Raw genomic sequence first — 26,158 nt, 5'->3', positions numbered from 1 at the left:
CTTCAGTTTATCACCACCACCACCTACCAGAGATCTGGTCATATTGACAGGGCACAAAACAACCTGTCGTAGTGACAGGACACAAAACAACCTGATGTGTGACAGGGAATCAGGTGACTAGAGTGTTTACACAGCACTAAATTTAGTAAACAAAGAAGAAGAAAAAAAAAGCTTTCCATATTAAGGCAAAGTTCAGTATTTCACAACTTAATGTTGAGTTTGTAGTGTCTGTTAAAAGAAAACTGAAGCATGGATTACAGTTTCTCCTGGCCCATAGAACCTTTCAGGGTGAGAAAACATCTAATATGAAGTTGGAAATAAATACTGAACTCCCCCGTTATACCAATCAAGTCTAACATGAGAAAGGTAACGTAATACTGGAAATGTACAATCATACTTTATTGTAAAATCACTTGACCTCACACACACAGCCAGGACAGCTTATTAGGAGGATTTTCTGAGCTAAAAGATCATGGCAGATTCATCATAATACACCTGAAGATTTGAATGATACAGTTTAAACAGCCCACAGCTACAGCACTGGGCTTCACATTAGATATTCAGTGATAACAGATCATGCTGCCCCACCATTAACTTTCACATTGACCGATAGTTTACCAGCACCACTTGGTGAATCTTTGTCTTAGTTTACCAGCACCATTTGAGTGCAGTGGGGTCTGTGCTAACCTGTAGTAACCAGACCGACGGACGTGTCAATGGTGATCTAGACTTAGGACTGTGTGCTTAGGCATGGGAGGGGGTAGGTGGAAGGGGGTGGTGGTAGGGGGTTGTAATATGAACTCTACTGACTTAATAAAGACCAATAAAAATCAACCAGTCTCCAATCAAAACCAATCAGCAAGCAGGATAACTTGTCCTGTTACATTTCAGTACAGCTATCTGGATTGGCAAATACACAGAATCCCCTACACTAAACTCAAATGATACTAAATCAACAAATGATGAACATGTTACTGTCATAGCATCTCCATCTTTGACCCTGTATGCCCTCTCACTTTCTTTATCACATACACAAACACCTGAACAGTGGGTGTTTATCTCAGAGGAGTGCACTTTGGCTCGGAGAACGACAAGTCAACACATCCCCACTCATATATATATACAGGCTAGCTCACTGCAGCCTCTCAGCTACTGCCTGCTATTCATTCCTGTCACCCAGTACGGAGAGGAGAAACAGTGAGTACAACCATGTTCGTTTGGTTCACCCTGTTTTGGTTCACCATATTATGGTTTGCCATTTTTTAGTTCACCATCTTTTAGTTCACCATCTTCTTTAGGTTCTGACAGCTGCATGGAGAAAAAGAAAACACCTCTTACTAGTGTAGCTATTTCAGGGTGCACGTGATGATAATACCACTGTTATAAGGTGTTGTAGATGGATATTGGGTGGGTAAGATGGGTATCACACGTCTGTCTCCAGACTGTTGGACAAAACACTCTCTGGGAGAGATCAAGTAGAGAGTATTGAGAGGGGTTCCAACTGAACGGAATAACTAAATAAATTATTGCATGTCTATACAGATGTAGGACCTTAATTTGATCCCCCTGTTGTTACAGGACAACAGGGGCAGAGCAGGAAATGCAAACTTGTAGTATATTCAAGATTTAAAAAGGCTTCTAAAGTTTGCAATTTAACATTTCAGACTTGATTTGCTAACTAAAAATGTATCAACCCCCTACAAAAATGGCCATTAATTATAATAATATTAGAATTATTATTTCCTGTTTCTCCAGGATTATTTTCCTGCTGTGAGAAACTGGTCAAAGTAAGATCCTGCATCTGTATGTGGTCTGCTGCATCATAGCGTGACACAAACCCAGAAAAATTATAGTTTCATTGTCATTAAAAACATTGCTAACCCCAGAATAGCCTTACCTTAGTCATTGGAAACATGTTAAAAGACATGTTTGAGATAAAATAGAAGAGATTAGATGAGCCTGAGATGAGATAAGGCTAAGAGCAGAGCTGAAAAGGAAGAGGAAATTATGCCAACTAGTGGACAAGTTGATGAATGGTTTGTCTGACCCTCACCAAGATGTTTGCTTTGCACACAGATCTGAGTGACATCATGAACAAGCTTCTGGTCATCACTGTGCTCGTCACTCTTCTAGGCCTCAGTAAGTACACAGTCAAGACCCTGACTGACTAACTGACTGACTAACTGACTGACATACTGGTGGTGTTCCAGGTTGTCTTTTATGACATATACATTTGATTTGATTTGAAACGTTAAACACTCCAGATAAGAGCACCTCAAGCGAACATATTGACTGACTGATAGACTGACCAACCAACCAACCATTTGACCCTCTAACCCTAACCCTCCCCTTCCAGGTGCTCAGGGCCTCCGTCTGCCTAGGCAAGCTGAGGAGGGTACGCCTGAGGAACCAGTCGCAGATGTTGAAGAGGCTGATGGAGAACAGGGAACCCTGGAAAGGCTGACCAGCGCCGCCAAGAGCTACTATCAAACATCCATCAGCACCGCCTCTAGCTGGCTGGACAGCATCGATGGCCTGAAGCTGAAGGAGAAGGCCACGTAAGACACACGCACACACACACACAAGAACGGAACAGCAGGTCAAGATAGCAGGCTGACAGTTAATGCACTGTCCATGTGTCTGTGTCCATCAGGAATGTCCTCAGTGACACCACCGTGGCAGCGATGACTTACGCTGGCATCCTGCAGGACCAGGTCTACCACATCTTATACCAACAGTAAAGACATTTCCTTGTTTCCCTCTGTGTCCCCAACGTCCTCAAAATGCTGTGGGCCCCTACTCTGTCATCCTGGAGCCTCCAATCAGCTTCACCAGACCTCCAACCCTCGTGACGTCCCCCCGGAGTCTGTGTAGATTGAAATACAGTATTATTTAATGTCAACATTTTAAGTTTCAGTCATTTAGCAGACGCTCTTATCCAGAACAACTTACAATTAGTGCATTCATCTTAAGATAGCTAGGTGAGACAACCACATATCACAGTCGTAGGAAGTAATTTTTTTACAATAAAGTAGCTATCAGCAAAGTCAGTGAAAGTAGGAAAATACTTTTTTAAAATGTTTTTTTTAATGTCAACGTATCTTGAAATAAAAACATGCGTTTGTATAAAACCAGTAAACCCTATGTGTTTCTTGAGGGGCATTATTCATATGAGTCAGTACGATCATTGTACTTAGTGTTTTATTATGAGACAAAGTTGAGAGAGGTAGGATATGTTCATGCATATCTCCCACAGGTTTGTGACGTCAATATGGTTGTGTGTACATCATGTCTCAGAGTTTACAATATGAACAATATGGAGTCTCACAATGCCTACTTTACATAACTATCACCTAACACTGAGTCAACTGCCTCTCCTCTGAATAAAAGAAGCAGGGTATATATAGGATTCCTGTGACTGTTTCTGACAGACACGTTCTCAACCAGAGCTTGAGTTTCTAAATTAGTGGAAATAAAGGGTGTCCTCTAGGTTTCTGATCTCAGAAAGGTTCGAAGTGAGCTATTCGTGTTCCTTTTGAAGCTGCAATGATAACAGACAGAAATAAAACATTTTTACCTCAAATATGATCATGTTCACTGAAGATGTAAGAGCCTGGAGCTACAAGAGCACAGAGAAGAACATCTTGAACTGTTAGTTCATCTTTTCTCAGGGTTGTGATATACTAGCAGGGATTTGGCCAATCTGATGGAGCCTCAGTCTACGATTCATTCAAACTGACTCAAAATGTATTCAAACTAAATACCTCAAATCCCTGAGTAGGCTTCTTCTGAGTACCTACGTTTCCCCATCTTGATTTCCCAATTCTCTCCCAACTTTATCTGTCTCACAAGGCCACATTGCTACTTTCGCTTAGTAATCAAACCACAGTTAATGAATAGCTTCACTTGATATTACAAAATGAGGGCACTGCACATTGATACAAGGGGTTACGTAATGGTAGATCCCACGGAGTACTTTCATCACAGTGAAATATTAACTCTAAATGCTCGGAATTATATGAGTAGCCTTATCTCTCTTGTTTATTCGTTTTTCCCCCCAATGGTGACAGTAGAAGGACATAGCACCTGTACTACAAAGAACAACACATGCGTCTCATACAAAAGGGCCAACATGTTTTAAATTAAAGGGTCTTAAGTTTTTTGTTCTGTTTGTTTGTTTTTGCTTTGATGTTTGTTGTTTTAATAATGTAAAAAACATATACTGTATATTTGTACTTATGTCAAAAGTTGTAAATTGTATGCTCTTACACAGATGTAGGATCTTAATTTGATCACCTCGCTGCAGGAGAGCTTGTTGTGTATTTGAGGTTTAAAAAGGCTCCTGAAGTATTTAATCTCCACCTAGAAATTTCAGACTTGATTTTCCCAGATTTTCCCTGTATCAACCCTTACAAAAATGTCCATTGATTATAATGCACATAATAATTCACATGTTCTGTTGCTGCAGGATTGTTTTCTTGCTTTAGAAAACTGGCTGAAATGAAGATCCTACATCTGTATGTACAATAAAAAAAAAAATGATATTACAAACAAATCTGTAATTGACTGAATGGGGGCCTATAGTCGCACCATACCTATCCAGTCACAGACATGAGAGAAGTGCCAGGAAAACAAAGCACAGGTGCAGCCCAGGCAGTCAACTCCCAGAGATCTAAAGGCTAGAGGCACAGATACACAGGTATAAAAGAACCAGACTAAACCCAGAGTCTCATACAGAGACCAAGACATGATGAAGCTTCTACTGCTGACCTTGGCTTTGGGGTGTGCAGGTAAGACCGTAATACACAGTATCTACAGTATCATGAGACAGTTATGCAATGCAAGAGCATGAAGAATGATACCTTCTTTTAGAGACAGGTTAGGGAGGGAGAAAATACGGCAGCGTAGCCTAGTGGTTAGAGCGTTGGACTAGTAACCGAAAGGTTGCAAGATCAAATCCCCGAGCTGACAAGGTACAAATCTGTCGTTCTGAACAAGGCAGTTAACCCACTGTTCCTAGGCTGTCATTGAAAATAAGAATTTGTTCTTAACTGACTTGCCTAGTTAAATAAAGGTAAAATACACTGAGTGTACTGAACATTATGCTCTTTCCATGACATAGACTGACCAGGTGAATCTCAATATTAGGAAGGTGTTCTTAATGTTTTGTACACTCATCTATACTATGACCATTTCTCTCTCTCTTATTTAGCGGCTGTTCCAGTGGAGGAGGATGGGGCGTTGTTGCAGGAAGTTTGCCAACCCCACTCCAGACCCTGGCAGGTCTACCTGTGGAACACTGAGGTGGGCTGGTATGGGGAAGAAAGGTGTAGTGGTGCCCTCATCAACGAGTGGTGGGTGCTTACCGCCTGGAACTGCTTTGTCGAGTAGGTATTCCCCCTTTGTTCTTTCTTGAAATCAGTGTAAAATGCATGCAGCCCATCTACTCTACTCTACTCTACTCTACTCTACTCTACTCTACTCTACTCTATTCCACTCCTCCTCCTCCTCCTCCTCCTCAGACCTGGCCACACTATGGTTTCTCTGGGGGAGCATGACCTGACAGTGGAGGAAGGGACAGAGCAACACATTGGGGTGGCCAGATATGTGCAGCACGAGCCGTACGCACGAGGCCCCTCACACAGCCTGGCAATGGTGAAGCTGGCAGAGCCTGCACGGTTCACTCAGCATGTCATGCCCGTAGCCCTACCCACACGCTGCACTCAGCTCCACGAGAAGTGTCTGGTCAGCGGCTGGGGTTCCACCGTACCGGGACAGGGTGAGTGGACCATAAAGCCAGGGGAGGGCTACATGCCTCAACCCAATTTAAAGGAATAGATAAGCACCAAATAAACTCCCATGAGTCCCTATGTCTGTCCCTCCATACAGACGAGCCCAAACTAATCCTGAAGTGTGAAACACAGCGGGTCATTGAGGTCAAGATGTGCCAGATAGCCTTTCCTCTTTATTGGATTGAACACGCTTTCTGTGCTAAAACCATCATCTCAACCGACAACTGCCTGGTCAGTACATCAACAGAACAGTGCTTTGCAAACATTTCTATTTTTATCTCTGGCTGTTGCATTGGAAATGTGTAAGAGAATATTATGATCAACGAGCTAATCAACATTTTCCTTTGTACTTTAATTTCACTGTGCCACCATACTCTGAGAGTTCTCTATGTGTACTTTTAACTTCTCTCTCTCTCTCTCTTTCTCTTTCTCTTTCTCTTTCTCTTTCTCAGTCTGACCAGGGCAGTACTGTGGTGTGTGGGGGTGAGCTACAGGGGTTGTTCTGGTCCGGTTCTTCTGACGTTGGTTTGTACACCCGCCTGTGCTTGTACCTTGACTGGATCAGTGACGTCATGAACACCCCTGATCCTACACCTGAACCTGTGTGGACCACCGCAGCAGCAGCTACAACATGGTGATTGAAAAGAAAAACAATAAAGTAATATGTACTGAAATGTTCTGTTCACCTGCCCCGTTGATTCTATCATATCCGGCATGCGTTGTTTTAATTCCCCAGCAGAGGGCAACATAGACTAATAATACTGGCCTATCACAAACCTCTGAGAGATTTCTTGGCTATAACATGTCACATATTAACACATACATATTTTACCATGTAGAAAAAATACTAAAGTCTGCAGGAAGTTCAATTTCTCAGTTACTTAGTTTACTTCTCCAAACAATTGGAATTGGACACCCCAAAGTGTCTTTCCTGAAGATAAATCCTCCAACCATGCAGTCGTTTCTCCTGGGATATGTAGTTCTTTTGATCACCAGCAGATGGGAATGTAGACTAATAGCAGTCCATTTGAGCACTAAAGCGCCACACAATCAATGTAAGAGAGACACCGAATGAAAAAGGATTGAGAGAGAGTTAGAGAGAGAGAGAGAGAGAGAGAGAGAGAGAGAGAGAGAGAGAGAGAGAGAGAGAGAGAGAGAGAGAGAGAGAGAGAGAGGGGTGGTTGAGATGATATGATGTGAGAACAGGTGAAATGAGACTGCCATTCTTTGCAAGGTTAGATCTGCGTGCAAGCTAAATATCACACACACACACCCACACACACACACACACACACACACACACACACACACACACACACACACACACACACACACACACACACACACACACACACACACACACACACACACACACACACACACACACACACACACACACACACACTGTATGACTGACAGCTGTGCCCACTGACACTCAGTCTAACACTGGAGCCCCTTCACCATCTGTTCTCCACACTTCCCCCCTCCTTTCCCCATGTTCCCCCTTTCAGGTTACTCCTCCTTCCCCCACCCTTTCCCCCTCCTTTCCCCTCTTCCTCCATGTTCCCCATTTCAGGTTACTCCTCCTTCCCCCACCCTTTCCCCCACCCTTTCCCTCACCCTTTCCCTCACTCCTTTCCTCTAGGTTTCTGAGATCTCTGACTCTTTCCATGTTTTTGGTCTCTCCTGTACTCCATTCCACTCTGCTCCGTCGCTAATACACTGAGGTTAAACAACCTATAGAAGCATCTCTTACTCTGTTTACAGTACAATATACTTTGCCCTTCTGTCTGTATCCATGTGCCCGCTCCCCCTCTCACGCCCCCACACTCATTTACCCTCTATTCTTCCCTCCATCATACTATAAATTCTCGCAATTAGTCTGTCCTCTCTTCCTCCCTCACTCCTTTCAGTGCTGTTGGTAAGCATTGTTCCTGCACTAGCTAAACAGAGAGATGTTTATAGTAAAGATAAGGTAATATGTAATATGAGCAGATATACTCTGAGTGTACAAAACATTAAGAACACTTTCCTAGTATTGAGTTGCAGCATCTTTTGCCCTCAGAACAGCCTAAATTTGTCGGGGCGTGGACACTACAAGGTGTCGCAAGTGTTTGACAGGGATGCTGGCCCATGTTGACTCCAATGCTTCCTACAATTGTGTCAAGTTGACTGGATGTCCTTTGGGTGGTGGACCATTCTTCATACACACAGGAAAATGTTGAGTGTGAAAAACCTAGCAGCATTGCACTTCTTGAGACACTCAAACTGATGCGCCTGGCCTCTACTACCATATCCCGTTCAAAGGGATTTCAATATTTTGTCTTGCCCATTCACCCTTTGAATGGCACACATACACAATCCATTTCTTAATTGTCTCAAGGCTTAAAAATCCTTCTTTTACCAGTCTCCTCCTCTTCATCTACACTGATTAATCAATCTCCCTCTCCCTGGCAAACTGTTCCTATCGCTCATCAGAGGCTTACATTCCCAACATTCTCCTATGACACCTAACAAACTCATGGTCCTGGAAGAAGAAGGAGAGGAAGTCACAGAGAGAGTGAGAGAGAGAGAGAGCGAGAGAGATAGAGAGTGAGAGAGAGGGGGGGGGGGTTAAAAGTAGACACAGAGAAGTCTCAGAGTATGGTGGCATAGATAAATGAACGGACTCAACACTGCGATAAGAAAAATCACAGTAATGTCATAGTGACTCTACACGTGGTATTTACTCTGTGTGACTCGCTATGTGCCGTCATGTGTGCCTCAGTGTGTATCGCACACCCATTAACTGAAAGCAGAGTGTCTGTGTAAAGGCTTTACTCATTTATAAGAGACAACGGAGCATAAAAACTCAATCTCTCCAAATCTGTCCCCATTGCCTAGTAGAGACACGGGACTCATCAGTGGGGAAAATGACTTTCGAGTGCTCTAATGATACCGAGCTAATAGCAAACAGAGAGAGGGGGAGGGGGGTGTATATGTGTGTGTGTGTGTGTGTGTGTGTGTGTGTGTGTGTGTGTGTGTGTGTGTGTGTGTGTGTGTGTGTGTGTGTGTGTGTGTGTGGGGTGGGGTGGGGGGGTGGGGATAATACATCTAATGGAGGAATTAACTAAGTAAATTAACTCTGATTAATAACCTCTGTTTCTGTCTCTCCCTCGCTCTCTTTTCTCTCCCTCTCGCCATCATGGTTAGAGAGTGCAGGAAGTGAGTGCTCCAGCCCATCTCATCATCCCTCTAATGTAGCCCCCTCCACCTGCTCCACCTGCACCCTGACTGGATATGTCTGTGGTAAATAGTGTACAGTATGTGTGGGATAGTGCACCTGTGAGTGAGTGAGTGAGTGAGTGAGTGAGTGAGTGAGTGAGTGAGTGAGTGAGTGAGTGAGTGAGTGAGTGAGTGAGATAGATAGATATGGTACATGTGTGTTCATAATAATACATTTGTATTGATGTGTATTTGAGGTCAGACTTACGCATTCAGTAGTAATGGATTTGTATAGACTAGTATCAAGTGTATTTGTGAGGCTGTGTGTGTACGAGTGCATGTGTGTATGCATGCGTGTTTGTGTTTGTGTGAGAGAGAAACATCACACGGGTATTGCCAGTGATAATGCATTAGTATTGATGCCAGTGTGTTGGGGAGATCACAGATATGGCTGTGGTGCTAGAGCTCAGAGAGAGAGAACATCACTACAAAGACTGAAACCCCATGGGGAGGCCATTCCCCGTCCTACTGCAATCATCCCACACTGGGATAAACACTTACACCCCTCTGTTGCCAGGACTACACAATTCTCTTTATTTCTGTAAAATTTGAATTGTCTATTTTCCAGTTTTTTTCCAATCTGGCTGTGTGACAGTGTGTGTAGCTATACTGCTCAGAGGAATACTGTACCTGGGGCCACACGTTCCCACATGGAGACTAAAAACAACAGAACAGTACAACAGCAGCATAACAAACAGGCGGTGTTGTGAACACCTGGCCATGAGCCCAGCATTGTACCCAGTCTCCCTGTGTGCATGCATGGCAGGGCAGTATGGGAGGCAGACACAGACCAGCAGTGCCAGGGTAGAGGAGGGGGGAGTTAATCATGTACAGCACATAAACACACTCAGAGGTCATGCTTCATCTTCCAGACACACTGCAGGTCCTGGTGTGTGAGACTCCCCAGATGCAGAGGAAGAGCCAGGACCAGGGCCAGGACCAGGGCCAGGGCCAGGACCAGACATCCACCATCAACTAAAGTAGACAGGTCTGATAAGGCTAATGGCAGCAGAGGCTCAGAGGATAGTTACAGGAGAAATACCAGTACCTTCAATCCCCATCACCAGTATGTGTGTGTGTGTTGTGTTGTGTGTGTGTGTGACGCCGTGATCCACCTCTGACTGTTTTACTGACTGTTTTACTGGGTGAGAGAGTTGGCAGCTAGGCAACAGAGAGTATTAGAATAAGGGCTCGATTCAATCCGTATCGCCGAAGTTCAGCGCTATAGCACGATTTAAATTGAAAGTTAATTTCTGATTGAGCTGACACATGCAGCGTTTAGCGTGAATGTAGTCTCCGCTGACACAGGGAACTTGGATTTTAGATTTCTATCGTGCTGTAGCCAGATCTTCAGCACAACAGATTGAATGGAGCCCTAAAACACAGGGCTCAGAAGCCCCTCATTACAGCTGTGCTGAACAAGCCCCAAGGAATGTCAGCCATTTCATTTCCCTACACATTTTACTGGCCATGTCCGAACAAACATACTAATGATCACACGCTGACAGTGTAGGAGTGTGCCTTGGAGTAATTGACTGTGTATGTGTGAGAGTGCGTGTGAATACCAACACAAAATCATTCAAGTATGATTCTCTGTGTACGTGTGTGTGTCTGTCTCTCTGTGTAATAGCTCTCCAGACACCTGCTCTGCTGTGGTACAGTCAGACAGTGGGGGGGGGGGGGGGGGGGGGAGCCTGCAGCGTGTACAGGAGCTCACAGAGGTACACACAACACAGCTGCTCCTATTCCTCCAGGCCTCCATCTCTCCCCCTCTCTCGAGCTCCTCCCTTCCACCTCTCACTTCTCTTCTCTAGCGCTAACGGACTAGCTGACTCAGACACCCAGGGGGGGGGGGGGGGGGGGGGCCTTCATCGCTCTTCGACCTGTTTAAGGTGAGCCCTGTGTGGGATGCCCCGGTCATGGCCTGCCTTTACCCTGGATGTATATGTGTTGCATGTGTAACGGAGTTTACAGAGCGTGGCGTAAACTCACTCCACAGCTAGCTTGAAATGTCGCCGAGCTATACAAGCTATCCAATTGGTACCTTTTGGGTAGCTCAAATGGTTGAAGCGTTGTCATGGAGCGCGGTCACGTGTGTTGTGAAGCAGAGGACCAGTTGTTGGAGCCCAGAATGAGGAAGTTGGACAGTGGGGGAAGCTCAGTTGTCAGCAGCAAACTGACCTGTTAAACATGCTTACAGCTTAATGCTATGGATCCACTTTTCTTCTCAAAGGGGAGTGCTTGTTGGCTTGCTTGTCAGTACATGTCAGTGATGAAGGTCTGGTAGCTGGAGAGCATGTCTTTACAGGCTGCTTTCATGTCTATTTGATCTTTAATGGACACCGCATCAGCTTGGCTGGATGCGCAGATGAACCATCACTACTATCCATACACAAACACACACCACTACTGACACGTATACACACCAACAGAAACACACACCACTACTGACACGTATACACACCAACAGAAAACACACACCACTACTGACACGTATACACACCAACCGAAAACACACACCACTACTGACACGTATACACACCAACAGAAACACACACCACTACTGACACGTATACACACCAACAGAAACACACACCACTACTGACACGTATACACACCAACAGAAACACACACCACTACTGACACGTATACACACCAACAGAAAACACACACCACTACTGACACGTATACACACCAACAGAAAACACACACCAACAGAAAACACACACCACTACTGACACGTATACACACCAACAGAAACACACACCACTACTGAATTTCTAAGCAAACAGCTGGAGGCAGGGCTTTCTCCTATAGAGCTCCATTTTTATGGAATGGTCTGCCTACCCATGTGAGAGACGCAGACTCAGGCTCAACCTTTAAGTCTTTATTGAAGACTCATCTCTTCAGTAGGTCCTATGATTGAGTGTAGTCTGGCCCAGGAGTGTGAAGGTGAACAGAAAGGCACTGGAGCAACGAACCGCCCTTGCTGTCTCTGCCTGGCCGGTTCCCTTCTCTCCACTGGGATTCTCTGCCTCTAACCCTATTACAGGGGCTGAGTCACTGGCTTACTGGTGCTCTTCCATACCATCCCTAGGAGGGGTGCGTGACTTGAGTGGGTTGAGTCACTGACGTGATCTTCCTGTCCGGGTTGGCGCCCCACCTTGGGTTGTGCCGTGGCGGAGATCTTTGTGGGCTATACTCGGCCTTGTCTCAGGATGGTAAGTTGGTGGTTGAAGATATCCCTCTAGTAGTGTGGGGGCTGTGCTTTGGCAAAGTGGGTGGGGTTATATCCTGCTTGTTTGGCCCTGTCCGGGGGTGTCTCCCGACCCCTCCTGTCTCAGCCTCCAGTATTTATGCTGCAGTAGTTAATGTGTCGGGGGGCTAGGGTCAGTCTGTTATATCGGGAATATTTCTCCTGTTTTATCAGGTGTCCTGTGTGAATTTAAGTATGCTCTCTCTAATTCTCTCTCTCTTTCTTTCTTTCTTTCTTTCTTTCTTTCTTTCTTTCTTTCTTTCTTTCTTTCTTTCTTTCTTTCCCCCCCCGGAGGACCTGAGCCCTAGGACCATGCCTCAGGACTACCTGGCCTGATGACTCCTTGCTGTCCCCAGTCCACCTGGCCGTGCTGCTGCTCCAGTTTCAACTGTTCTGCCTGCGGCTATGGAACCCTGACCTGTTCACCAGACGTGCTACCTGTCCCAGACCTGCTGTCTTCAACTCTCTAGAGACAGCAGGAGCGGTAGAGATACTCTGAATGATCGGCTATGAAAAGCCAACTGACATTTACTCCTGAGGTGCTGACCTGTTGCACCCTCGACAACCACTGTGATTATTATTATTCGACCCTGCTGGTTATCTATGAACATTTGACATCTTGGCCATGTTCTGTTATAATCTCCACCCAGCACAGCCAGAAGAGGACTGGCCACCCCTCATAGCCTGGTTCCTCTCTATGTTTCTTCCTAGGTTCTGGCCTTTCTAGGGAGTTTTTCCTAGCCACCGTGCTTCTACACCTGCATTGCTTGCTGTTTGGGATTTTAGGCTGGGTTTCTGTACAGCACTTTGAGATATCAGCTGATGTAAGAAGGGATTTATAATTAAAAAAAAAAAATATATATATATATATATATATATATTTTTTTTTTTATACGTATACACACCAACAGAAAACACACACCACTACTGACACGTATACACACCAACAGAAAACACACCACTACTGACACGTATACACACCAACAGAAAATACACCACTACTGACACGTATACACACCAACAGAAAACACACCACTACTGACACGTATACACACCAACAGAAAACACACACCACTACTGACACGTGTACACACCAACAGAAAACACACACCACTACTGACACGTATACACACCAACAGAAAACACACACCACTACTGACACGTATACACACCAACAGAAAACACACACCACTACTGACACGTATACACACCAACAGAAAACACACACCACTACTGACACGTATACACACCAACAGAAAACACACCACTACTGACACGTATACACACCAACAGAAACACACACCACTACTGACACGTATACACACCAACAGAAACACACACCACTACTGACACGTATACACACCAACAGAAAACACACACCACTACTGACACGTATACACACCAACAGAAAACACACACCACTACTGACACGTATACACACCAACAGAAAACACACCACTACTGACACGTATACACACCAACAGAAAATACACCACTACTGACACGTATACACACCAACAGAAAACACACCACTACTGACACGTATACACACCAACAGAAAACACACCACTACTGACACGTATACACACCAACAGAAAACACACCACTACTGACACGTATACACACCAACAGAAAACACACCACTACTGACACGTATACACACCAACAGAAAACACACCACTACTGACACGTGTACACACCAACAGAAAACACACACACACTCAAAATCAGATCACACAGGATATGAAACCTTGGAGGTGAAGGAGATACGAGAAAATTTACTGCCCTTCATTTCATTATTTTTATTTGTTTCTCCCTTCCCTTCCTCCTCTTCTCCCTCCCTCCATCTCTCTTTATTTATTGAACTCAGCTATTTGCAACAGAGTAGACAGCAGACTCAATGCTAATTTATGACATCTTTAAACAAGACAGCTTCTTTATCCATTGGATGGCCAATCACTCTTCTCCTTCATTTCCTCTCATGACAGTTCCTGATTCTTCTGTCGATTTCCATAACTTCTCCCTCCATCTATCCCTCCCTCATCCATAACCTTCTCTGTCCCGTTCTCTCTCTCCTCCATCCCCTTCACCCTCCTTCTGTCTCTCTATCATTCTATATATCCCTAGTCATCTCCGTCTTTAGTTTGCTCTGGCAGTGGTGTCTCAGCACAGTGTGTATGTGTGTGTGTGTGTGTGTGTGTGTGTGTGTGTGTGTGTGTGTGTGTGTGTGTGTGTGTGTGTGTGAGTGTTTGTGTGGACTGGCTGTTAGCCAACCGTTACTGAGACGCTGTAGCGGCTAGGCTATGAGCTAGGGACAGTGGCTGTCATTTCTCAATAGGCTGATGGTAAATGGCTAAATCAGATTAGCGCCACTGTAGCTAAACTCAGTCCGTATTAGAGCCTTAGGGCCAGGGTAGGCATGGTTACACAGATGATACACAATAACATTGGTGACAATACTGAAGCAAAAAGCACTAGAGGTGGACACACACACTGTAAACCAAAGTAAATAGAAAAAAAGCTAATTCAATTTGATGATTGGCTCACACACACACACACACACACACACACACACACACACACACACACACACACACACACACACACACACACACACACACACACACACACACACACACACACACACACTTTTAGAGCCTCATCTCAGTCCTTCCCCCCTCATTCTCTCAATGTTCTAAACGCAAATCCTTCCCATTCTGCAGGTCAGTGTAATTTCCTAATGGATGCTTGGCAGATGGAAGAAGGGACAACATCCCTGCTGATAGAACCAGAAGCCCACAGTACAACGGCAACCTGCCAGAGCTCACAGAATCCAGCCGAGTCGGCCTATACCTCTACACTAACAGTGAACACACACAGAGACCCACAGAAATGAAACACACACACAGATTGTGGGAGTGTGGTTGTTTTTTCTTGGGTTTTCAGTTGTTATAAATTCTACACAGTTCAATAAGAAGACACAAGAACACAGTACAGAGCTCACAACAGAACATTGTACCACCAAATATACAGTATACCAGGAAGAGAAAAAAGCACTCACATATGTATAACAAGACAAGAATCCTAATTCAAACCTTTCTCTTTTCTCTCAGAACCAGCGGACAAGCCACAGAACAACACAAGCCACAACTCAGTAGTTCTGAAGTACAACAATCCCCCTTTTCTTTAAAGAAAAGAACACACTTTTTTATATATCACTTTATATTTTTTGGACAAATAAAACCAAGCGTTCCAAAGTTGAAGGTATGCACCTGTTGGTCTCCCCCTAACTTCACAGTAGTCAGAACAGTCATTAAGTTATGTAAATATAGATTTCTTAAATCAGTAGACATATAAACACCATTGGAAAAAACAAATGATTCCTAGAAAAAGCGATAGTGGTTATAGTGACCTGTTCACAAGGCAATTTTTTCCAGTGTATACCTATGATAGAGGACACTGCAACCAGCTATCATATATCTTTGTGCTGCCAATACAGGTAGTATCAAAAAGCGTGTGAGGCAGAGAGAGACAGACACCAAATGCGCACCAAAACATTGGAACACTCCCACTAGGACACTCAATAACTCTTCAACTTATTTTGGTAAAACAATTAACATCACATATACCCTCTCCCCTCCTACCTCATCCCCACACTCTACCCCCTCTTGCCTCCCTCCCACACTCTATCCCCTCTCGCCTCCCTCTCTCCCCTCCCACCTCACCCCTACACTCTACCCCCTCTCCCCTCCCCTGCAACCTCATCCCCACACTCTACACCCTCCCACCTCATCCCCACACTCTACACCCTCCCACCTCACCCCCACACTCTACCCCCTCTCACCTCCCCTGTTCCCCTCCCTCTCTCCCTCATCAAGCTGTGACTAACCTGTGTCTGTGACGTTCGTAGGTGAATCTGTGCTCACTGTGTTGCTAACCCATCCAGCCTGCAAAGCCAATCTGTGCTGAAGGAAATGCTAGTGCAGCTGGCAGAGATTTCAGATTGTCAACGGAGGACAAAAACGTTCCCCATTTTGCCAGATTACTCCAATTTTCCAGAGATAGGGGATAATAATTGGGTGAGCTGAGCGTAACAGGGAGTGTTGTGTTTCTTAAAATGGCTTTGCTCAGAGAAGGACAGTAGGCTATGAAATATGGCGAGAGCTGTAGCAGGGTCAGGACTCTAACGACACAGTAAACACACAGATTCATTCAGATTCACCTCACGTATACAGTAAGCCTCCATTTGATTGACAGGTTATACAGTATTCCGTTTGCAGAGACAGAGCAACAAAAAGAAGAAAACAAATGACCTGATACATAATATACATTTCATCAACATTTTTAAACTAATTTGTACACCGAATAGCTTGTCATTTTTGTTGCTTTTTGGTTTGAGAAAAAATACATTTACACAGGAAGGGATCAGGAAGTTAGAAATTGTCTCTGCTGTTGCTAAGGTAACAGCTGAAAGGAATTTGAATAAATGAATAAACATTCTAGATTTGAAATGAAAAACTAAACAATGAATTGATACACAGGGACTAGAGTCTTCTATTTCATGTCATCCTGTAAAGAGAGGACTCTGGCCAGGACCAAAGCAAACAGGGAGATAGGGGTAAGTTCCTCCTTAGAACAGTCTAGAATTATATACAGTACTATAGGCTCTTATCAGAAGGCCGGAGTGGATTTATGTTGGAATGACTTTTGACTTGTATAAGTGGGCCTGGCTTGCCCTGTTTGACCAAAAAGGCTTGTCAGAAAGTACATCTGAAGTATTGTGCCTAATATGCTGCTGGTCATCGTCTTGGGCATAGAATATGATCCTTAAGTTTGATGTAACAGTAGGCACAGTCAATCTCTATGTTACGGGATAGAATTCAGAGTGACACAATAGGGATGAATAGAGTAAGATGACAGTTTGTGTTTTTCCCATGTCCACCAGAATGGGGTAGATGCAGATTCCACACAGAATAGATACATCCAGTTCTACACTGACTGAACGAAGAACAAAGCACAGCTCAGATACACAATGCAATATAGCACACACAAACTCACACACACACACACACACACACACTCCTGCAACACACAGTGACTTAATGGCATTTTCGGTTTGGATTGGGGTAGAAAAGAGTTACTGTGGCTAGAGTCACGTTGGACACGTTTACTGTACAGCTCTATTCTACACGCTCAACCAAGAGTTGTGATTGGTGGACAGGGATAATGCTCTGATAATGTCATGATGAAGTCAGTTGATGTCCAGTGATGTATTAGGTCTCATGTTTAAATACCCCCCCCCCCACACAGGTTCCCCCCATCCCTACAAAAACACCCTCCCATTCCACCGTCTTTTCTCCCTCAGTCCGATTTCTCCCTCTATCAAAAATAAAACAAGCCCTGCTGTCGTTTTTTTTATCCATCCCTTCATCCTTCGCTCTCTGTCTTCTTGTGTCAAATTCTCCTCTGTTCCTCACTGTGGAAGACAACACAAAGCACCTGTAAATCCTTTGAGTCAATACAACATCATGTGATATTATATAAGTCAGGGATCATCAACTAGATTCAACCACTGGCTGATTTTTTATTGAGTGCGGAACGTAATTACAAATCATTTGTAGACTGCTTATTGACCTCAAGAAGCCCAAACAGATATAATGTTTGACTAAAACATAATCACTTCAAACCTTCCATACATTTGTATACAATCACGTGTCTCTCTATTATGCATGGGAAATACTTGGGAACAGACTTCTTCAATAAAAATGACTTGGAGCTGATTTCCTGGTGTTTTTCCAGTCTTTTTTGCCGCCCCCTCAAAAATAAAATATACAGTTGAAGTCGGAAGTTTACATACACCTTTGCCAAATACATTTAAACTCAGTTTTTCACAATTCCTGACATTTAATCCTAGTACAAATTCCCTGTCTTAGGTCAGTTAGGATCACCACTTTATTTTAAGAATGTGAAATGTCAGAATAATAGTAGAGAGAATGATTTATTTCAGGTTTGATTTCTTTCATCACATTCCCAGTGGGTCAGAAGTTTACATACACTCAATTAGTATTTGGTAGCATTGCCTTTACAATTCTTTAACTTGGGTCAAACGTTTCAGGTAGCCTTCCACAATAAGTTGGGTGAATTTTGGCCCATTCCTCCTGACAGAGCTGGTGTAACTGAGTCAGGTTGGTCGGCCTCCTCGCTCGCTCACAGTTTTTCAGTTCTGCCCACAAATGTTCTATAGGATTGAGGTCAGGGCTTTGTGATGGCCACTCCAATAGACTTTTTTGTCCTTAAACCATTTTGCCACAACTTTGGAAGTATGCTTGGGGTCATTGTCCATTTGGAAGACCCATTTTTTTTTTTTTTATTTCTTATTTCACCTTTATTTAACCAGGTAGGCAAGTTGAGAACAAGTTCTCATTTACAATTGTGACCTGGCCAAGATAAAGCAACAGCAGTTTGACACATACAACAACACAGAGTTACACATGGAGTAAAACAAACATACAGTCAATAATACAGTAGAAAAATAAGTCTATATACAATGTGAGCAAATGAGGTGAGATAAGGGAGGTAAAGGCAAAAAAAGGCCATGGTGGCGAAGTACATACAATATAGCAAGTAAAACACTGGAATGATAGATTTGCAGTGGAAGAAAGTGCAAAGTAGAAATACAAATAATGAGGTGCAAAGGCACAAAATAAATAAATAAATACAGCAGGGGAAGAGGTAGTTGTTTGGGCTAAATTATAGATGGGCTATGTACAGGTGCAGTAATCTGTGAGCTGCTCGGACAGCTGGTGCTTACAGCTAGTGAGGGAGATAAGCGTTTCCAGTTTCAGAGATTTTTGTAGTTTGTTCTAGTGATTGGCAGCAGAGAACTGGAAGGAGAGGCGGCCGAAGGAGGAATTGGCTTTGGGGGTGACCAGTGAGATATACCTGCTGGAGCGCGTGCTACAGGTGGGTGCTGCTATGGTGACCATCGAGCTGAGATAAGGGGGGACTTTACCTAGCAGGGTCTTGTAGATGACCTGGAGCCAGTGGGTTTGGCGACGAGAATGAAGCGAGGGCCAGCCAACGAGAGCAAACAGGTCGCAGTGGTGGGTAGTATATGGGGCTTTGCAAGCTTTAACTTCCTGACTGATGTCTTGAGATGTTTCTTTAATATATCCACATCATTTTCCATCCTCATGATGCCATCTATTTTGTGAAGTGCACCAGTCCCTCCTGCAACAAAGCACCCCCACAACATGATGCTGCCACCCCCGTGCTTCACGGTTGGGATGGTGTTCTTTGGCTTTGCAAGCCTCCCCCTTTTTCCTCCAAACATAACAATGGTCATTATGGCCAAACAGTTCTATTTGTTTCATCAGACCAGAAGTCATTTCTCAAAAAAGTACGATCTTTGTTCCCATGTGCAGTTGCAATCCGTAGTCTGGCTTTTTTATGGCGGTTTATGAGCAGTGGCTTCATCCTTGCTGAGCGGCCTTTCAGGTGATGTCGATATAGGACTCGTTTTACTGTGGATATAGATACTTTTGTACCTGTTTCCTCAAGCATCTCCACAAGGTCCTTTGCTGTTGTTCTGGGATTGATTTGTACTTTTCGCACCAAAGTACGTTAATCTCTAGGAGACAGAACACGTCTCCTTCCTGAGCGGTATGACGGCTGCGTGGTCCCATGGTGTTTATACTTGCATACTATTGTTTGTACAGATGAACGTGGTACCTTCAGGCGTTTGGAAATTGCTCCCAAGGATGAACCAGACTTGTGGAGGTCTACAATTTATTTTCTGAGGTCTTGGCTGATTTATTTTGATTTTCCCATGATGTCAAGCAAAGAGGCACTGAGTTTGAAGGTAGGCCTTGAAATACATCCACAGGTACACCTCCAATTGACTCAAATTATGTCAATTAGCCTATCAGAAGCTTTTAAAGCCATGATATCATTTTCTGGAATTTTCCAAGCTGTTTAAAGGCACAGTCAACTTAGTGTATGTAAACTTCTGACTCACTGGAATTGTGATACAGTGAATTATAAATTAAATAATCTGTCTGTAAACAATTGTTGGAAAAATTACTTGTGTCATGTCCAAAGTAGATGTCCTAACCGACTAGCCAAAACTATAGTTTGTTAACAAGAAATTTGTGGTGTGGTTGGAAATCGAGTTTTAATGACTCCAACCTAAGTATATTTAAACTTCCGACTTCAACTGTATATACAGTACCAGTCAAAAGTTTGGACACAAATACTCATTCAAGGGTTTTTCTTTATTTGTACTATTTTCTACATTGTAGAATAATAGTGAAGACATCAAAACTATGAAATAACAGACATGGAATTATGTAGAAACCAAAAAAAAGTGTTAAACAAATCAAAATATATTTTATATTTGAGATTCTTCAAAGTAGCCACCGTTTGCCTTGACAGCTTTGCACACTCTTCGCATTCTCTCAACCAGCTTCATGAGGTAGTCACCTGGAATGCCGTTCAATTAACAGGTGTGCCTTGTTAAAAGCTAATTTGTGGAATTTCTTTACTTCTTAATGTGTTTGAGCCAATCAGTTGTGTTGTGACATGGAAGGGGTGGTACACAGAAGATAGCCCTATTTGGTAAAAGACCAAGTCCATATTATGGCAAGAACAGTTCAAATAGGCAAAGAGAAATGACAGCAAATCAATACTTTAAGATATGAAGGTCAGTCAATGCTGAAAATGTCAAGAACTTTTATTTTTTTCTTCAAGTGCAGACGAAAAAACATCAAGCACTATGATGAAACTGGCTCTCATGAGGACCACCACAGGAAAGGAAGACCCAGAGTTACCAGAACCCAGATAAGTTCATTAGAGTTAACTGCACCTCAGATTGCAGCCCAAATAAATGCTTCACAGAGTTCAAGTAACAGACACATCAACTGTTCAGAGGAGACTACGTGAATCAGGACTTCATGGTCAAATTACTGCAAAGAAACCACTACTAAAGGACACTACTAAGAAGAAGAGACTTGCTTGGGACAAGAAACACGAGCAATGGAGATTAGACCGGTGGAAATCTGTCCAAATATTAGATTTTTGGTTCCAACTGCCGTGTCTTTGTGAGACGCAGAGTAGGTGAACGGATGATCTCCACATGTGTGGTTCCCACCGTGAAGCATGGAGGAGAAGGTGTGATGGTGCTTTGTTGGTGACATTGTCTGTGATTTATTTAGAATTCAAGGCACACTTAACCAGCATGGCTACCACAGCATTCTGCAGCTATACGCCATCCAATCTGGTTTGCACTTAGTGGGACTATCATTTGTTTTTCAACAGGACAATGACGCAAAACACACCTCCAGGCTGTGTAAAGGCATTTTTACCAAGAAGGAAAGTAATGTTGTGCTGCATCAGATGACCTGGCCTCCACAATCACCCAACCTCAAACCAATTGAGATGGTTTGGGATGAGTTGGACTGCAGAGTGAAGGAAAAGCAGCCAACAAGTGCTCCGCATATGTGGGAACTCCTTCAAGACTGTTGGAAAAGCATTCCAGGTGAAGCTGGTTGAGAGAATGCCAAGAGTGTGCAAAGCTGTCATCAAGGCAAAGGGTGGCTACTTTGAAGAATCTAAAATCTAAAATATATTTTGATTTGTTTAACACTTTTTTGCTTACTACATGATTCCATATGTGTTATTTCATAGTTTTTGTGTCTTCACTATTATTCTACAATGTAGAAAACAGTAAAAATAAAGAAAAACCCTTGAATGAGTAGGTGTGTCCAAACTTTTGACTGGTACTGGGGAACCCTGATATAAGTCATTACGCAGTTAATTTTTATACTGGTTATTCCTATGAAGAATGGTTGTCTATAACTGAGGTCATATTCATGATGACACTGTAGCTGTAATGATTCCAGCCAAACCCAGATGCTATTCTAGGCCAATGCTTTGGTTTCCTGATCTCCTCTCCTCATGAATAGCTATTGGGTGATTCCTCATGAAACTAGAACAAAACTAAACTTTTCACAACATTTCATTCATAGAAGGGTCATTTGGAGGAATGATTGTTGCCATATATTTGACATTTGTATCTGAAAGCATAATTGAGAAATAACTCATTAAATGTATAATATTTTCAACATCTTGGCCTTACCAACGCCTCCTTTAAGACTCCATAATGTTTCATCTGTAGGATCTACAAAGCTAAAGTTGGTGTCATATAAAGCTTTACTGCTTGCTCTGTAATATGAGTGGTATTTTGATTTCAATAACACATTTCTTACATAACTGTATGAATATTGAAAAATCCAAACATATATTTATGAAACAAACATATATTTATATATTTATGAATATTGAATATTGTATGAATATTGAAAAATCCAAACATATATATATTTTTTTAGATTTGGCCATTTTTCAATATATCGTTGAACATAATAGAATCTACGGCATATCAAAGTTCTAGAGTGGGATCTCTGTTACTTTTAGAGTTGTGATATTTGTATATTTCAACATTCATGTTTAGATTTTTGTATATGAATAAATTAATGTAAGAATATTGTTATTGAAATCAAAATACTACTCATATTACAGAGCAAGCAGTAAAGCTTTATATGACACCAACTTTAGCTTTGTAGATCCTACAGATGAAACATTAGGGAGTCTTAATTAAAGGAGGCCTGGGTGAGGTCAAAATGTTGCAAATATTCCAACTTCAATTAATTATGTCTCAATTATGCATTAAGATACAAATGTCAAATATACAGTATGTCAGTAATCCTTCCTCCTAAGGACACTTTATGGATTTCATTTTTGTGAAAATTGTTTTGTTCTAGTTTAGTGAGGAATCACCCTATTCTGATGTAAGAACTGTGCATATAAACCAATCCCCTCTTCTCCTACCACTACCGTCCTGCCAGTGACCCTGCCCTCTGACCTGCTGTGCTGCTGGCTTGTTCAGGAGGCCAGCTTCTTCATTGGCCTTTTCTGTCTTCATCTCCACCACAATGTCATTATTCACATCCCCACTTGCCCTGCAGGAGAAACACACAGAGGAGGCAGAGAGAAAGAGAGGAGAGAGCGAGATAGCATAGCGAGGGAGAGAGAGAGATAGGTTGATAGAAGGAGAGAACATGAACAGACAGACGGAGAGAGAAAAGGTAGAGGGTTAGCAGAGGGAGGTAAAATACAGTAAAGAGAACAGGGAGTCTGTACGCCAATGATCACAATGCCTTTCTTTAGAAACAGTTTCAACACCCCTCCTCCCATCCCCTCCCCTCTCCTCAGCTCTCCCCTCCCTCCCTCCCCCCTAACCTCCCTCCTGTTACTCACACTTCCTTATTGTCCTTCTTGCTGCAGGGCAGCTTGCCCTTCTTGTTGAGGAAGTAGAGGAGTGCCACCAGCAGCAGCAGCATTAGGACACACACCACCACGGCTATCACCACGCCACTGGAGCCACCCTGCTGCTTATCAGCTAGGGGCACGGCGAGATGGAGGGAGAGATGAAGGCATGGGGGAGAGGTGGAGAAGGGAGAGGTTGGATGGAAAGTGAAGTTAGAGGGGATGGATGGGGTGAGGTGAGAGGAGAAAGAGGTAGGGAGGAGGGATGGGAGAAGGAGTAGGTGGGAGGTGAGGAGGGATAAGGGGGAGAAGGGTTGAAGAGGGAGGGACAGCGATGGAGGCAGGAGAGGGGATGTGTAGGGGTGGGTAATGGAAGAGGTGAGGGGGTGGAGGGGAGGAAATGGGATGGGTGAGGTTGGGAGGAGAACAATGGATGGGTGAAGGGCAGAGGAGGAGAGGTGGAAACGGGGAAAGGGGAGGTTTGTTCAGCTTTGATTGAGATGACAATAGTGTGGTGGGGCTAAGAGGGGGGTCTACACACACACACACACACACACACACACACACACACACACACACACACACACACACACACACACACACACACACACACACACACACACACACACACACACACACACTTTCACAAACACACCTTTTCTCTCTCTGTATCACATACACATAGTGTAACTCACATACACACAGAGGTATTTGTACAGACCTGTTTTAAGCACATGGTTCCCTTTGAGCAGCATTTTGAAAGAAAGACAGTTCCTCAGACCCACTGCATAGCAAAGCAACAACACACGCCGCACCACTATGTGCACCCACTAACAAACAACAACACACATACTTGTGTACAAACACAGCCACCACAAAATACACGCGCACACACTAGTGTAGAAACACACACACATTCTAGAGCTACAGCTACTCACAAGCCCACAGCAACTGAAAAGCACAGCACAGGGAGGAAGAGTGAAAGAGAAGAACACAGTGGGAAAAATAAGTGACAAAGACACGCCAAGAAAAGAAAAGAAGAGAGTGGAAGAGGATAGAATAGAATATCATCCTTTATTACCCCCCCAGGGGAGAGAAAAGTCGCAGCATCCACAAAATATAGGACAGACATCATACAAAGATGACAAACAAAACACAATATACAATATCCACAGTGTTCAGTAGTAATAGAGAAATATACAATGTACAGTAGAGTAGAGTGCTGGGAGGAAGGGTGAAGTACTACAGGCTATATACAACACAGAGTCCTGACAGCAGGGAGGAAAGGAGGAGGGAGAAGACGGATAAGTGTCTACCTCTGCCTGCATCATTGGCTGCGTTGGGATCGACGGCTGCAGGGAGAAGAGAGGAGAGGAACAGGGTTAGACTACAGTTTACTGTTACACCACAATGGAGGAGAGGGACAGAGAAAGAGAGAAAGAGAGAGAGAGAGAGAGAGAGAGAGAGAGAGAGAGAGAGAGAGAGAGAGAGAGAGAGAGAGAGAGAGAGAGCGAAAGCAAGAAAAAAACTGAGTGATAAGAAAGTTAAGAGAAGTGGAGGGCCATACTGACCTTGTTTGATGGTGACTTTGAAGGCCTGAGAGGCTGCTCCGTGGTCGTTACTGGCCTCGCAGGTGACCCCGTCCTTCAGGACCGCAGCACTGGCCTCCAGCATTACCATACTGACCACCTTGTTACCCTTCACCAACACCGACTGGGAGAGGAGGGGTGAGAGAGAGGGGGGAGGGAGGGGGAGAGAGAGATGGGTTAAGAGAATGCAATAAATTAGAGGAGTTGTTCTGAGAGCTCATAACATAACTCCATGAAGCTTTGTCAACACACACATTTGTACACACACACACACCCGCACGCACACACACACACACAAGCACACTCACCTCCTTTCCTGAGGGTATCCAGGTGAACTGTGGGGCAGGATGTCCGTGAGCAGAGCAGGACAGAGTCACCATGTCTCCCTCCTTCTCCACCATTCCATCAACAGCTGCATCAATCTCAGGTTTACCTAGAGAGAGGGAGGGAGAGAGGAGAGGGGGGGTAAAGAGACAGGGACGGAGAGTAGTAGAGGAAGAGGGGGAGGAGAGAGGGAGGAGGGAGATAGGTAGAGAGAGAGAGGGAGGAGGGAGAGAGGTAGAGAGAGGGAGGGGTGGGAGAGAGGTAGAGGTAAAGGGAGAGACGAGAGAGGGAGGAGGGCAAGAGGTAGAGAGAAGGGGGGAGGGAGAGAGACAGAGGTAAAGAGACAAGGAGGGAGAGTGGCAGAAGTAGAGGGGGAGGAGAGAGGGAGGAGGGACAGAGGTAGAGAGAGAGGGAGGGGGTGGGAGAAATGTAGAGGTAAAGGGAAAGAAGAGAGAGGGAGGAGGGAGAGGTAGAGAGAAGGGGGATAGAGGAGGGTAGGGAGGTGCAGAGAGATATAGATTGGGAAGAAAGTGGAAGAGAGGAAAAAGAGAGGGATGATACAGAGAGAAAAAGGAGGGAAAGAATGGCAGGAAATAAAATAACGATTA

General features: G+C 43.9%; 3 protein-coding genes across 4 annotated transcripts in view; 2 read left to right on the top strand and 1 right to left on the bottom strand.

Moving 5' to 3' along the window:
* The first annotated feature begins 1,062 nt into the window (after window positions 1-1,062).
* On the top strand, window positions 1,063-3,139 carry LOC106605686 (apolipoprotein C-II). Its single transcript, XM_014201576.3, has 4 exons — window positions 1,063-1,197; window positions 2,077-2,139; window positions 2,357-2,558; window positions 2,654-3,139. Exons 2-4 carry the CDS (start codon window positions 2,091-2,093, stop codon window positions 2,739-2,741), a joined length of 339 nt encoding a protein of 112 aa, XP_014057051.3. The 5' UTR covers window positions 1,063-1,197; window positions 2,077-2,090; the 3' UTR covers window positions 2,742-3,139.
* Window positions 3,140-4,627: 1,488 nt separating this feature from the next.
* On the top strand, window positions 4,628-6,466 carry LOC106605684 (trypsinogen-like protein 3). Its single transcript, XM_014201575.3, has 5 exons — window positions 4,628-4,790; window positions 5,213-5,387; window positions 5,523-5,779; window positions 5,890-6,023; window positions 6,245-6,466. Exons 1-5 carry the CDS (start codon window positions 4,748-4,750, stop codon window positions 6,428-6,430), a joined length of 795 nt encoding a protein of 264 aa, XP_014057050.1. The 5' UTR covers window positions 4,628-4,747; the 3' UTR covers window positions 6,431-6,466.
* An 8,756-nt stretch (window positions 6,467-15,222) lies between these two features.
* The window catches only part of LOC106605682 (basal cell adhesion molecule), an 87,808-nt gene continuing 76,872 nt past the window's right edge, over window positions 15,223-26,158 (bottom strand). The window contains exons 11-17 of one of the 2 annotated variants that reach the window (XM_014201572.3): window positions 25,535-25,659; window positions 25,209-25,350; window positions 24,954-24,989; window positions 24,359-24,379; window positions 23,629-23,770; window positions 23,234-23,330; window positions 15,223-17,788 (exon numbers count right to left, since the gene is read on the bottom strand). In XM_014201572.3, the coding sequence (XP_014057047.1) occupies window positions 17,786-17,788; window positions 23,234-23,330; window positions 23,629-23,770; window positions 24,359-24,379; window positions 24,954-24,989; window positions 25,209-25,350; window positions 25,535-25,659 (566 nt within the window). In that variant the 3' untranslated portion in view covers window positions 15,223-17,785. The remainder of the gene's footprint in view (window positions 17,789-23,233; window positions 23,331-23,628; window positions 23,771-24,358; window positions 24,380-24,953; window positions 24,990-25,208; window positions 25,351-25,534; window positions 25,660-26,158) is intronic. The other variant, XM_014201573.3, reaches the window with a different exon arrangement.

Source organism: Salmo salar, chromosome 05 (genome assembly GCF_965601325.2).
Source record: "Salmo salar chromosome 05, fSalSal1, whole genome shotgun sequence".
Lineage (NCBI taxonomy): Eukaryota > Metazoa > Chordata > Actinopteri > Salmoniformes > Salmonidae > Salmo > Salmo salar.
Note: the sequence above shows the minus strand (reverse complement) of the source record. Positions and strands in the feature narration are given on the sequence as shown.